At 40.1% G+C, this 15,124-nt stretch overlaps 1 protein-coding gene and 1 long non-coding RNA gene across 3 annotated transcripts in view; one reads left to right on the top strand and one right to left on the bottom strand.

Annotated features, from left to right (window-relative positions):
* Window positions 1–15,124, bottom strand: part of LOC141793833 (uncharacterized) — a 50,430-nt gene that overhangs the window by 23,354 nt on the left and 11,952 nt on the right. The gene's annotated exons all lie outside the window — the stretch shown is intronic.
* On the top strand, window positions 8,250–13,857 carry adrb2a (adrenoceptor beta 2, surface a). Its single transcript, XM_074673255.1, has 2 exons — window positions 8,250–8,422; window positions 8,708–13,857. The coding sequence occupies exon 2, from the start codon at window positions 8,708–8,710 to the stop codon at window positions 9,962–9,964; it is 1,257 nt and encodes a 418-aa protein (XP_074529356.1). The 5' UTR covers window positions 8,250–8,422; the 3' UTR covers window positions 9,965–13,857.

The raw sequence follows: 15,124 nt of genomic DNA, 5'->3' as shown, positions 1-15,124 counted from the left end.
TAACTGACTTTTAATTTCATCTACATAGTTAATGTAGAGGCAGCTCCATTATTGGCTCTTTTACATGTCAAGTCGATCACTTTCCATCAGTCTGTTTGGGAGACAAACACCAGCTGTTCATTTATTTATATCTCTATTTACTGCTCCACCATCATCTGACATTCACACCGTCAGTAGGCATTAACAGTAAATGAGACAACACAGTAATCAGGATTCAAGAAGACCTAAGAGTACAAACACCAGTTTGCTGCTCTGAGTCTGGAACTATTAAACTCTTTTTTTGTCTTTAACCTGCTTTGAATTAATTCAGGCTTTAATTCCTGTGTGGTACAACTTTGGCAGAGATGGATTCTTACTCCCCTTTGTGCTGACTGGAGGTCCATGGGGACTTTTTTGCTGAATTTGTTCACACTAATTAAATCCCTACAAGGACAGTAATGCATTATTTCGTCCTCCCAAAGGTTTAAACAAAGCTAATAACTCAGCTCAGACCCTGACTGCCCAGCTCAGTTATAAATCCTCCTTTAAATTCCAGAGTAAATGCCGACTCCCTGCATTTGGGTTAACTGATTCAGTCATTGGGTCAATTGCAGCTCTTAACCTTTAACCTTTGCAAACATGTCTATTAAGGAATGTCCTCTGTGAGCGTTTGCCTCTGCAAAGATGGACAAATTAAGTCACTCAAATGAGAGACCTCAATTTTTCTGCTGTTGACAGGAAAAAGACTCCCATGGTGCCGCCTTTGACTGGAAGATAAGAAAAGTTAACTTAATTTTGATACCATTTATCCATGTTTGGAATTGTTTATTGAATATTGGGCCTGGGAAATAAAGCAAATTCCTCCTAGAAAAGAAGAGATGAAGAGTTGAGGCGAATGAAGCTAAGCCTGTTAATTCTCACAGATGGCACTAACTTAAGCTCCACTCTAAGTCATGGCAGCATCCTGTGTGATATACTGTTTGTGTCACTGGTGACAACCTCATTACATAATTTTTTAATTCATCACTTGTATCTGACGAGCTCTGGACACTTCAGCCTTGAAGTTGTTTAAAAGTACAGTGAAGTGTCAGCCTCTTCCTCTGAACTTTATCAGGGGCAAACTGAGTGAACAATGACTCACAAACTGCTCAGTCTATATATGGTCTGATTCTTTTGAAGTAACGACGTCTATCACTGTTTCTGTTTATGTGAAGTTCACGTAATACCAACTTTATTACTCTATTAGTAGAACAAAAACACCCTTTCCCTTTAGTCATATGGCACAACTCAAACTGCCTCAGATTTTTAGTCTTTTGTGTGAGGTGGACCTCACCCTCCGTCCCTCAGGGGCCTTTACCGCGCAACTAATTAGAGGGTCAGAGTCAGGATTAATCCCGAGGGGAATGTCTTTGTTGGAATAAGTTAAATAACAACATAATTGGTTTGGACAATAACTCTTTGAATCCTTGAGATAAATGGATTAGACATGACTGGACACTCAGCATGAGTGAGGTACATCTGGTGATACACTTATAAAAATGTTGTAAAAAAAGATTGAAACATCATGTAGAGCAGGCACCAGCACGTCATGAAGACAAACAACACGTTTCTTTCATTCAAAATGTAGAAATTCTTTGTTTCATCAATGTGTTTGATTGGCGACACTGTGTGTAGTTACCACTGGTTCATTTATTACTGGACACCAGGTCACTGCTGAGGACAGCATCCCAATCATCTAAGATGATATGAACAACAACACACAGGCTGGTAACTGGAATGATCACACTCTAAGTACAGTGGCCTGAAGTGGACAAACAGAGCAAATGATCTACACACGAAGTTGGAAGGTTTTTAATCATATGCCTTAATTTTTGACAGATTTATGTGTTTATCTATTAGTTTTTTTTGACAGGGACGGTGTACAGCCATTTAGCTGTCCCAGCGTTAGCTACACACCAATCACAACCACTATACAACTGGTGCACTACATTTAAACAACTACATAATTGGCCTATGGCTAAGTCCCACCCTCAAACACAATGAGGTGATCACAGTGGGTCTAGCTGTTCCCACACACTTGGACAATCTCTACCCATATGTCCACTGGAATACAATGAACAAAGTTAGTAATTGTTTGGTTTTATGAGGTTTTTCTGAGATTTTGAGTTTAAAAATAGTCTAACGGTGTTTATTGGGTACATGCAACTCCAACACAAGGCATTCCTGGGCAATGAGGTGTATTTATTACACCATATTTTACCAAGAAAAGTGTCTTCTTTGGATTTTTATTTAATATTTATTTGAGCAGATAGGAATGGGCGGTCAGCCCAAGGGGCAACCTCCACTTAAAAAATATGAGACAATGTGGAACTGCTAAAATCTGTGTGTCCACTTGTGGCTGGCTTAGGGAGTACTAGAAATCACGTAGACACCAAGCCAAAAATTAATAAAAAAAAGAATTTTCACAGCAGAAATAAACATGCCTCTTGCCTGCAACAAAAAAGACGTCTCTTGTCTGAAGCACTAATTTCACAAGGGGGTGAATTTTTTTATACTCAGCAGTTTAGAAGATATTAAGATCACTAGTTAGCTCACATTACTGCTGACTATGTCAGATGAACAAATTACATTTTTTCACAAGTAACTTCTCTAGAATTTTTGCAAATAGTGGAAGGAGGGATACTGGTCTTTGGTTTTCTATGACATGTTTATCTCCATTTTTAAAGACTGAAATCACCTTTGCCACTGTCATATTAACAGGAAAACTCCTTTTTGAAAGGACAGATTGCATATGTTAGTCAGAGGTCTTATGATAGAATCAATGACCTCTTTGATGACCACCATGTCAATGCTATTTATGTCTGGTGATGTTTTGTTTTTCATTGTCCTACAATTTCAATTATATATTTTAAATCTGCTCTGCTAAGAAACATTAAACAACATTATAAAATGATTGAACATGTCATTTTTATCATCAGAAATTATAATCTCATTTGCCAAAGTTAGGCCCACATTCACAAAGTGGTTGTTGAATTTATCCACAATATCTTCTGCATCCTCTGTATGTTGCTTTTGTTCTCCTTTAATATTTTACTGCAGTAGTTCTTTTTCTACTGTCATTATAGTTATCCCTTTTTTTATACAACTTATATTTTTCCTCACCATCACTTGTTCTTAGGCGTAAGAATTTCTTATATAATATATTTTTTCTTTTTGCATGCCCTTTGCAGACCTTTTGTCATCCATGGTTTACCTTTATGCCTTTACCTTAATCCATCTTTAAAAATCAGTTTGCAACTAGCTAATCAGTATTAACAGTGTATGCCTGTAGAGCTCAAAACATAGCCAGGCTGTGATCCACATCCAGAAAGTGTAGCTGGGATTGATTTTCGAACTTAACATAGTTGATATAAAAATGTACTCAAAGGAACAAGTGATTCTGCTGGATGTAAAACTTCAGATTAAAAAGATGAACTGTGCTTACAATATGTAACTTAGATTTTCTTACATCAGCCTCTTAGCAAAAAGGTAACACCACGTTTATTTTTGAAGGACCAGACACAGTTGGAGCCACTGGGCTTAGCTAAGCTGCTAGCCACGACTAGCTTGACCCTGATTGGCCAAAAATAAATCCCCATGGGACTCCCTGTTTAACCACAACTTTGTACTTTTCATTGTGTTTTGTTAACATAACGAGGTCAGTTAGGGGTTTAGTGTTCACTTAAGGCAGCATAAGGTTGTTTACCCTTTTTCATGCTAAACCTAGCGAGACAGCCACAAGCTTCATATGTAGCACAAGCTGTGCTTCTACTCCTTGGAAGGTTGCATGTGATGGCTGATCACAGCACGTGCAAGTCTACTGCAGATCCAGCAAACAAATCTGTCTCCTTTCTTTTCTTTCCCTTTTCTTTGCCTGAGTGGTTGACACAGGCTACGGAGGTTGGCTTGTTTGAAGGCTAGAGCTTTTAAAGGATCCAACATCTGAACTAGGACATATCTTTAGAAATAGAAATAGAAATAGAAATAGTGTCAATCCTTTCATAAAACTTTCAGGAATACACCTAAATAAGTGCTATTTGTCTCTGTGTTTGTTTGTTAATGAACAATGTGGCACATGTAAGAGGCTATAGCAAAGCAATGTGAGGAAAACAGAAGAGGCAGACAGTGTTTTTATAAGCCCTCTCACTTCCTCTAGCTCCTGAAACCTCTACTTACAGAGGAACAATACCTCCAGGTATTGTTTCACACAGATTACAGGGAAATAGAGTGAGGGGAGGTTGGAGGCCAGGCACAGGTGGGGTCACTGGGTCAAAATCACAACTTTCCAAGAAGATGAAAAGTGGGAATCCCAGAGGATATGGTGTAGATGGAGGACAGATTTATTTTGACAGTGTTTGACTAAACAGTGCAGTGCACAATATCCAGCTCTGAATGGGGGTTGAGGCTGTTGCAGGGTTATCCAAATGTGACTTGGCTCTGTCTGGGAGTGACAGGATACAGGAAGACAGATGTCACAGGCTGAGGAAACCAGTGATTAATCGAACACATGAACTCACCGTTTCCAAAGCAGAGTACAGGCGTGAAAATACATTGCATTACATTTGGGTTACAGAGCTGTACAACAAGACACTGACTGCTAAAGCTAGAGCAAGTGTAAGCACACAGAAGATAAACCCTGTAGGGGTTACAGTGCAACATGTTTGTCTTGTAGGTTGTAGAAACCAGGATCGCATGTGCTCGACAAATTTTTGTTGCTGTTTAGTCACTTCAAAAGACTTAAAGGATAAGTGTAGGGGTAACCGGAGAAGAGATGTGCTATGTCTGCTGCAGGGCATTTTATGAGTCTCCGGTTATTTCCTTGATATAATCTAAAATATTGGATCAACAGTAGCGCTAAACTAAGGTTCAGAGGTTGTAAAAACAATTAAGGATTATGATTAATACGCATGACCTCCACGCTAAAGAGGCACTGAACAAGAGAGACCATATGTGGCTTTTATACTTTTTAACATTATGCACAGCGTCTGCTGGGGTCTGTTCCCAAACTGCAGAGGGCAGTGTAACTTTTGCATTCGTGTTAGGGCTGCAGCTAATGATTTTTTTTTTGCAATCGGTTACTCTGACCATTATATTTAAGACTAATTGGTGAATCATGAAAAACAGAATGCATTTCATAACATATAAAAGGAGTATATGTGGGATTTTGTAGCTCCTCACCTCACTGTTGAGCTCCCCAGCTCGTCATTGATGAGCCCGACATGTTTGCGTTTTAAGTGCTGGATCACTGCAGTTGTACTGCTGTGCCATGCAAGCTCATTTTTGCGAATGTTGCAATTAACAGGCTGTGTGCTTTTTCTCAGCATGAAATACTCCCAAACTCTGGAGTTTTTTGGACTCTCCGGCTCTGCCATTATTCGCCTGTTTTGTTTCCCTCACCTGCCAGCTTGGCTTCTTCTTCCACGCTGATCTGTTTACATGTTACACATACAGCCCCGCAGCCCAGGTAATCTACACTCCAGTCCAGTAGGTGGCGGTAATGCACCTCCAGCTAGTTACCAATCACTAAGAATCTGACAAAAAGGAAGAAGTCAAATTAACTGAAGAAACACTAATACAGTAATGGTGCAGCAAGTGCATCCATTATGGAAAAACGTTGTTGACGCTTTTACTAATTGATTTTATCGATTCATCGTTGCAGCTCTCATATTTATGCTCTTGCATTTGTGTTAAGGCTGAACGATTTTGGAGAATAATCTAATTGCAATTTTTTTAGACCAATATTGCTATTGCAATTTAGCATACGATTTTTTTGGGGGGGACCTTTATCTTCTGCATTGTCACTTAACACAAGTTTTAAGTCATTTTATAGTATAACTAACCAACAAAAGATAAAGATAGCATTTTGAACAAGTCTTTTTTTAATTTCTTAATTGAAAAAGAAAAAGGAACACTGTGAAATTTTACTGACCTCCAGTTGTCATTTAGAGTAACAAACCATACAGAAAAAAGTGACCAAGGGATATGGCTCTGCGATCTACAAGATGGATCTGTGTAGCACAGAGGGGTTTTTTTGCCAGAAAAAAACAGCATTTTGACTTTAGCTGGTTTTAAGGGAGAACAAGTACAAGTTTTTATATTCCCTCCAGGTCTGTACATATATTTTTTTTATCTAATTGCAGCCTTTGTGATTTGAAAATTGCATTCTATTACATTGCAATGTCAGTTTAAAATCAATTAATTGTTCATCCCTCATTTGTGTTGTAAATTTGCATTCATTTGTTTGCTCTTGCATTGGTGTTGTAGCTTTTGCATTCATGTTTTTGCTCTTGCATTCATGATGTGGCTTTTGCAAATTGTCTGAAACCCCCTGGCCACCGTAAATATCTTGTGCAAAATTTGGGATACTTTACCAAAATGTTGCATGGACTAAAGAGCAAAATGGATCTCTGCTGGTCAGGACAGCAGCATAAAATCAAACTAAGAACCAAACTTAAACCAAAGCAGGGAGAATGCTCCTCAGCTTGTTTCATAACAAATTGAAGATCAATCCTCAGGGTTTTTTCCTGTGTCACTGGTCATATGGACTCATGAGAGAGCTCTCATTGTGGAAAGCAGTACATGGATTAACCACAGTTCCTGTTTTAAGCCTCTGGAAATCATCTTTCTCTACCCGCAGTATGTTCATGACAGACCTGGACACACACACAAACACTTGAAAGCACCCTCAGAGAACTTAACACCCCCTCTTCTCTCCAGGCCTGCTCATGATCTATGCTCAATCATAATGGTTTTATTATTCACAAACCCAGCCCATTCTTTCTGTGAACTGTAGTTCTGTTAAATTGCCTCTTCATGTGATTATCAGGGAAAGAACTCCACCAAAATCAATAAACACAACTGCCTGAAAAAATTTACCCCGTGTATTGATGGAGTGTGATATCTGGAGAGAGCTGACTGCTTTCAATCGACAGAAGTGACACAATAAATTTCACCATGTAGCCCTAAAATTCCATCAAATCTGAATGAAATCACACCATCCTCAAAAAATTGCTGTCAGCTTTCGTGAGTTTAGCCATATCAGAGCTCTGATATAACTAAACCAGCTGTCCAATGTGTTTTGTGTGCCTGTATAAACCAGACTGTGTCAAGTATAAATCATCTGAAAGTGATATACAGATTCTCTAAATGCAGAATGATGGTGAGGATAATATCAAGGCTCTCACTTTAAACAAGATGGTGTGGTTGTTGACTCGTTAATCCTTTAAATAGCTAATCCTTTGAGCACACACAGAGATTATGGGTGTATACCAAAACATGAACTCATACCGATGGTTTATTAGTGTCAGCGCATTATGATGACTCAGTGTAACCAGGGTGGAGAGACAAACAGAAGCAGAAAAAACATCACACAGTGGCTAATCTGTCCTCATCCATCGGCTTTTTTCATCCTTGACTGAAGCCATTCAGTGTCAACTGTCAACACGGTCTTTGTAGAGCTCTACAAAAATGCCAGATTCAAAAAAAGTTGATGCTGTAAAACATGCCAGCCTGTGTGTGTCCTGCAGGGTTAAAAAGTCAAGGTCTTGGATGCAGATTCTCATTAGAAATTCGGAGATTTTTTTTTTGTTTAAGATGCAGATATTCATCAGTGCAGCAGTATATAAACACAATTTATTTTCTTTCTTTTTGCAAGGGCTTAACTCACGTGATCTGTGTGTGCTCCAATTTACATTTTATTGTTTGCACGGGAGAAGAAAGCACATCACCCTAACACTGAGGTTTCCTCAGGACAAAGGAGGACGTAATCGGTCAAACTCCCTTTAAATCAAAGACTTGACTCTGAAATTGGTTCAATTTACCAGATTGTCTACATGTGCATCCAGCTTTCTACAAAGACTGCAAAAGAGCTTCACCTGTTTTTAATAAGACCCAGACTTACAGGAGAAACTTGAAAAAGCAGTTGATACACAACTGTGTTAAACATCTTGACCTATTTTATCTCTGAACAGAGTACCTACATTCTGATTACCACTATAAATAAGCAAAAAACTCAAGAGTTCATGAAATTCTTTAAAGATGAAGAAGAAAGTCTCTTGTCACATGCTGCTTTGCAGTAGACGGCTGCAGGGACAATGTGTTCAAACTCTTGGGAGCGCTCAGCACCCTCTGCAGGCTGGCTGTCTGATTGGCTGAGCACTGACCATGATGTCATCACTGCACGTTATAAGGGCTCTGACAAATAGCCTGGGAGACACATTAGAAGAAAGACTGCTCCGCTGAGGGACTGAGGGGCTGAGTGAGTGAGTGAGTGAGGCTCACAGAGATCAAGAAAAGCAGACAGTAGACGGAGGGACATGTGATAGGAGTACTTTGCAGGAAGTAGGTGAAAAGTGACAATTCTACTTTGCATGGGAGGCAGAGACCCAAACGACAACCTGTGGAGGTTTGTACTTTTATTTTCCTTTGGAGTGTTTGCCATTGTTTCTTCTGCAATTCAACAGGTTGTGATCAGTACACTTAGAAGTGTTTGTCGATATTTTTTTCTGTTAAATGAAAATCAGCAATTTAAATAGAAAAAGACTCACTTTGGCTTTGCTGACAGGGTGAGGTTCACACACACAAGAGTTGTATATTTCTGTCCTTTCCTCTTTTTTTTATACCGACAATTTGAGTCTTCAACTGTGCACTTATCTTGTTTCTGCTTGTTATCCACATACAATCTCCTCAGATGGGAAGTACAACTCCCCCAGGATACCTCAATGTGAGTGCACAGATGATCAACTCCTCCTCAGACGCAGCTGCGAGTGAGGAGGGCTACAGCGAGGCAACAATGATCCTGCTGGGCATGGTCATGTCATTACTCGTCTTGTGTATCGTCTTCGGTAACATCCTGGTCATAACGGCGATCGCCCGTTTCCAGCGTCTCCAAAATGTCACCAACTGTTTCATCACCTCTCTGGCCTGTGCCGACTTGGTCATGGGTCTCATTGTGATACCTTTTGGAGCTTGTTACATCATCTTTAAGACTTGGCACTTTGGTAGTTTCTGGTGTGAGTTCTGGACTGCGACTGACGTGCTCTGTGTGACAGCAAGCATAGAGACTCTCTGTGTCATAGCTATAGATCGATATCTGGCCATTACGTCCCCATTCAGATACCAGTCCATGCTGACCAAGTGCAGGGCACGAATCGTGGTCGTCCTGGTGTGGGTGATTGCTGCCTTGATATCTTTCCTGCCCATACACATGAAGTGGTGGATATCTGATGACAAAGAAGCCAAGGACTGCATTGCTGACAGTAACTGCTGTGAGTTTTACACCAACATGGCTTACGCCATCACCTCCTCCATCATCTCCTTCTACATCCCTCTGGTCATCATGGTTTTTGTCTACAGCCGTGTTTTCCAGGAGGCCAAACGCCAGCTAAAGAAGATTGACCAAAGTGTTGGTCGTTTCCACAACAGCGACAACACCAACCTTAAAACTCTTGAGGCAAGCAATGGGCGCATCCTTAAGAAGCCGAAGTTTTGCCTGCGGGAACACAAAGCCTTAAAGACTTTGGGTATCATCATGGGGATCTTCACTCTGTGCTGGCTGCCCTTCTTCCTGCTCAACGTGCTGGTGGCCATATGGAAGGAACTGCACAATGATCTCACCTTCAGGATACTCAACTGGATAGGTTACGCAAACTCGGCCTTCAACCCGCTCATATACTGCCGGAGTCCTGAGTTCAGATACGCCTTCAAGGAAATCCTCTGCTTGAAGAGGAACCGCCTCGGCAGCTCTGGGCCTGTGAATGGTTACATATACAGCAGGCACAGCTGGCAGAGCGAGCAGCAAGGGAGGAGTAAGGGCAGCTCAGAGGACAGCGACGCCAATGAAGGGTGTCTTGGGAAGGGGGCGGGGGTCTGCGGGGTTGTGGACAGATCAGTGGACCCTAATGGGAATTGCAGCAAAGGCATATCGACTGTGACGACTGTCCTTTAAAACGTGGAGGCCTGAGACATGGGCGACCCAGTCATGTTTACACTGCCATCACAAACTTTCATTCAACTGACTAATGACGGCAAAACCAGTCCAACTGACTGGTGGAGTCTCTAGAGACTGCTTTGGAGAAACTGAATTTCCCATGCTCAGCTGAGGAAAGTATCTCTCTTCCGTCTTTAAAAGAGAGAATAAATACTGTAGGTAGATCACTTTTCCATTTGTTGTATTTACGTTTAATCCCATCTACCTCATCGTGTCTGGTTTTTTATTTGCTTGTGCTGGTATCTTAACAAGTCCACATCAACTCACTGGCCACGGGGTAGCATCTCAGCTGTTTAGTAACCGAGTGGTTTGTGCACTGCTAATCTTCTGGCTCCAGCTGAATCTTTTGAAGAGTTCTTGGCGAACGATCTCACAACTAGCTTGAAATCTTTTGAAATTCAAATGGTGTTGGAGGCTGTGCAGTAAATTCCATTCAGGCACGCGAAGCCACAATGGATAGCAAGTTCTTATTTCCATCATAAAATAAGAGGTCCAATCTGAACGCTTTTTTGGTGCTTTGTTCAAAGTCATACATTCCAAATCAACCAAAGCTATAATTTGCCTTCATTTTGTTTCCCCTTTTTTGACAGATTGCCTCAGTGTTAAGCATGATTTAAAACATTTTCTGCAGAACCTGTCTCTCCTCTCCTCTTCTCTGTCTCTCTCTATCCCTGCTTGTCTGTCTCCTCACCGCTCACACACACCGTGAGGCCCCTCTCCCCGCTCAGGGTTTCTGCAGCCTGTTGCAGGGAGTTTCTGGTGCCAGCAGACAGCACCAGAGATATGACATTATCTTCATCTCACTAGTGCGAGCTGAGAAACGCCTGAGGCAATCCTGTGTATGTTAAATGATATGGCTGGCAAGTTTTTCACACGAAGTGTCAGCCCTTTATCAGCCCCGGAGGTATTTAATATCTTTAAGTGCCAGGCAGATGGCTTGATTGATAAAGGGCTGAAACTTTGGTGTTGACCTTTACAGGTTCGTGGCTGTTACATGATCATGCTCAAATGTACATTTTCTTTCTATTGCACAGCCTACCACTCCCATCATTCTGTGTGTGCGGTCATTTGCGTGACATGTAAACCATTATGTGGTACTTTTTAAAGGTATTCTGTAAGTGTAAGGATAGTTTGTTTTTTTGTTTTTTTTCGCCCCCAGTAGCAGTGGTATCAGTTGTTACACAAGCCCTGTTTATTTATCGTGTTTTGTGGTTGCTGTGTTTCAGTGTTTACTGAAACCAGAGAAGCTGTTTCCTTAGCCATGGCACAAGGGTACACGCCACCCACAATAATAAACAGGGGCGTTGTAATAACCAAGTGATAACAAAGTTTCAGACTCTGGACCTGCCAGTGGCGACTTCTCAGGCCAATAAACTGAGATGAGAAACTGACCCTCAGCGCTATACCTTTGTTGCTGTGCCCTGACACGTCCCAGAGCCTCCTCACTGTAAACAGATGTGTGTATCTTTATGAAATCAGTCCATGTCCCCTCACTGTAAACCAACGTCTGTATCTTTATGAAATCAGTCTAACATTGGGATTAGAGAAGAGTCCACTTAGCAGGGCCCCAGCTCTATCACAGCTTTTTCAGTCATTTTCAGACATCTATTTTCGATGCCGCCCCAGGAAATTCACATACCCATTTGAACCAGACCCAATAAACAGGAATAAATTCATTATCTCCACCGTTCAGCTGCAGAATCAGATAACTCCCTACTAAGAACAACACTGAAATGGATCAGCTGATTACAAAGTATAAAGATCCAAATTTGCAGGTTGTGATGAGACCTAATAAGGCTAACCTGAATGATACTCTAAGAGGAAAATCATCTTTTGACTCGTGCAAGCATTAATGGACAGGAAACTCTTTGCACGCAGAGCCTAAATTGAAAATTTTTGCCCATTTGTATCACACTAAATGGCTGACAAGATCATTACATCCAGCAGGAGCAACAAAGGTGTTCCTCCAGATGTACCCGCCTTATCCCAGACAGTTTGGCGTTGGAGTATGTTGTGATCAATGTGACAGCATGCTAAATGTGGCTGCTGAAAGCAGAAGAGGGGGAGTCCTGTGCCAGTCTAAATCTGTTAGTGACCTATGTTTTAGTGCATGTAGCTTTGCCTTCAGAGTGAGCTCAGCTGACTCTGTCAAAACTGTGAACTTTGTTCCCTCAGAGGGACTTCTATGTACTGTATCTGTATCCGTAGGTTTGCTCAGTGCTGTTTTCAAAAGGCCTTAGGAGTAGACGTAACCACAGTGTCATCAGACGTCAGTGTTTGCCACGTGAAAAACAAGCTCTCCACTCTATGATCTGTATCTGTTTTCCTTTTTCATGCAGGGGTTAAATGTCATGAAAATTTCCTTCAGCAGATTTTTTTATAGCATTTTCACTGAACACCAAACACAAAGCACAAGATCCAAGACCAAGATTTTGATATAAGACTGTCCAAGCATTGAAACTAAAGTATGGCTCAAAGCTGGATTAAAAATGCTTGAAGAATTTTTCTTTTTTAAGAAGCACTTCACAGGTGAATGTTTGCATGTCTAATATGTATTCTTGGTGTTGTGTTTGTGGACTGTGGTGCCTTTTCCTTTTAGCGTGATCCTCCAAGTTGAACATGTTGTGAACTTTATATCCATACTGCTCCCTCCTGGCAGTGACCTTTCCTTGCACCTTGGCTTTCTCAGAGTTATGGACCATTTTATGATACACCTTTAAAGTACGAGATTCATGCCTTCACCTCACCAGGCTATAGGGAGCAACCCTGTTATGTGCAATGAGTGTTGAATGTTTAGCTGACACATCCACATTCCAAGCTCACCTGATGGTTTGGGACCATATATCATGTCTGCTGATGCATTAAATGAACATTCAGTTCCCAGACAGAAGTAAGCCCAAGGTTACACATGTAATCCCCTGGCAAAGTTAAACAAGTTCTCCTATCATTAAAGTTTGGGCTTTGAGACACGGCATAGCACATGTTTTTGTTGTTTAAAAAAAAATCTATGATTGAAAATAAGTTCAGGGCACATATTGGCTTATTTAATGCTAAAATTATGGTTATTGTTTCTATTTAAAGTAGCCCCCTTTGTCCAACAGCTCCTTTTTTTTTTTTTTCATATATAAAAAGCACTGTCGAGCACTTTCATTGAAACATTTGTAAAAATTTGAACACCTGTTTGAATTCATGAACTATGGATAATTTAGAGCTTTTCCTCCTCATATGATCTAATTTTTGCAGGACATATTTTTCCTGTTTGCAAATAAATAAATGAACAACTGAATAAAGGCAGAGAATCTCAGCATAAATGTCAAAGGTTCTGTCAAATTAGTGCATGTAAATCTTTTCTACGGAAACTAAATGTTTCTTTTGGGCTTTATATGAAAATTAAAGAGGGGGTATTGTGCATTTTAGAAACCAAACTTGGGTAAGAATAATCAAAGGGTGAGGAGATTTGCTCAAATTGTGACATAACCATTTATCCAATTTCCTTAAAAAAGCAAATTTGTCTTTTTTCACAGAGACCCACAACTTTGTAGTATGGCAACAGTAGGAAGAAAGTTAGAGACCCCTTAAAGAGACAGTGTCGGAAGCGATGAACTGGAGCATTTCAAAGACCAGCCTGAGTTAAGTTGAGGATTTTTTTTAACTGTAAATCATGTTAAATTATTACAAATCTTTCAGAGGGATAATATAAAACCTACAAAATAAGCACAACACCCCCTCTTTATATCTCTTTGTTAAGCTTTTTTTTTTCCCAAGGCATGAATAAAAAAAAAAAATAACAGCTGAATGTTTACTTAATGTTTGCCAGCTATTTCCGCACAACTTTTTTGTCATTGTTAAGGTATTGCCTGTTACAAAATGTGGTGTCTTGTTGTATTTATGAGAAAAAAAAGAAAGTGAATGTGCTGTAAAATTTGTATTGAAATAAATTGTCGCATGAAACGTCTTGAATTGTATTTCCTCAAATATCTTTAAATGAAACAACAGAGAGTGCTAACCTGGGCTGACTGAAAAGTCAGGAGTATCTGAATGCACCAAACCACCACTGACAGCCTTAAAGTCTATTTCAGTAAGATGGAAAAACAGTCACCATCATGTGATTCAGATGGAATATGAACAGGGGGGGGACCAGGATGTTATGAATATATTTGCCCTGTGCTTCAAGTTCTCATATATATTATAAGGAGTAGCTAATTTAAGAAATTCAAGGGAGGTGAAGTGTTGAGATCTACGGAGCCATAAAAAACTTCCTGAAGTTTAGCTCTTATCTGGAGTCCTGAGGGTTTTTCTGCCGCATCATTTAAAAAAAATGTCATGTGCTAACTGAAGATTAAGAGTCATACATGCAAAAAGACTTAGCTATATGTAACAGGTTTTGTGAGTTTGTACATCTGTGTTTGATGATGGATGAAGGCGTTGGAGAATTACAGCATTTTGAAATGAGACAATGTGTTGACCTCAGTCACATCATTTTCTCTGTTCCTTATGCAGCAGGACTGGGTGAAACCCAGGTCATGTGAGAACACCTAAAGCAACAATCCATAACCTACTTTCTGTGTCAAGCACTTTTTCCTTTGATTGAGCAGTCAGAACATAAAGTTTCCTTTGTCTGCCTCTCAGTCAATTTCTCTATTTCACATTCATAAAGTCATTAAGGATCAACAAGATTCTTGTTCAGCTAATTAGCTTACATTAGCTAATCGCCAGCAGTCAAAGTAACATTAAAGACTGTAGTTTTGCAAAACCCATTAGTCCTGTGAATCTCCTTCAAAGCCTTTAGTTCTTATCACACTTAGTTATTCTTATACTTTATCACTGGTCCTTTTTCACTGTTGAAAATTGCAATGCTTAATGTCAGCTGAATTGATCACAAAGTGGGTCTCTGGTAGCTTTTTACCCTGACAACTATTAGCTTAGCCCTTAATTTAACACTCCAATATCATGTTTGTTTCTCTCACACTTTCCTCCATGCTGACAGTTTTATTACACTAGATGAATAAATCAAATTACTTATCTTAAATACTAAAAAATAAACCACAGACAGTCTGTTTTCAAAGCAAACATCAGCTTAAATTACTAGCATACTACAGTTGATAAACAAGCTAGCAA

The sequence above is a fragment of the Halichoeres trimaculatus genome, unplaced genomic scaffold (assembly GCF_033239565.1).
Source record: "Halichoeres trimaculatus isolate MK-OKI-2021-1 unplaced genomic scaffold, fHalTri1.1 fHalTri1_scaffold_7, whole genome shotgun sequence".
NCBI classification, from domain to species: Eukaryota; Metazoa; Chordata; class Actinopteri; order Labriformes; family Labridae; genus Halichoeres; species Halichoeres trimaculatus.
Note: the sequence above shows the minus strand (reverse complement) of the source record. Positions and strands in the feature narration are given on the sequence as shown.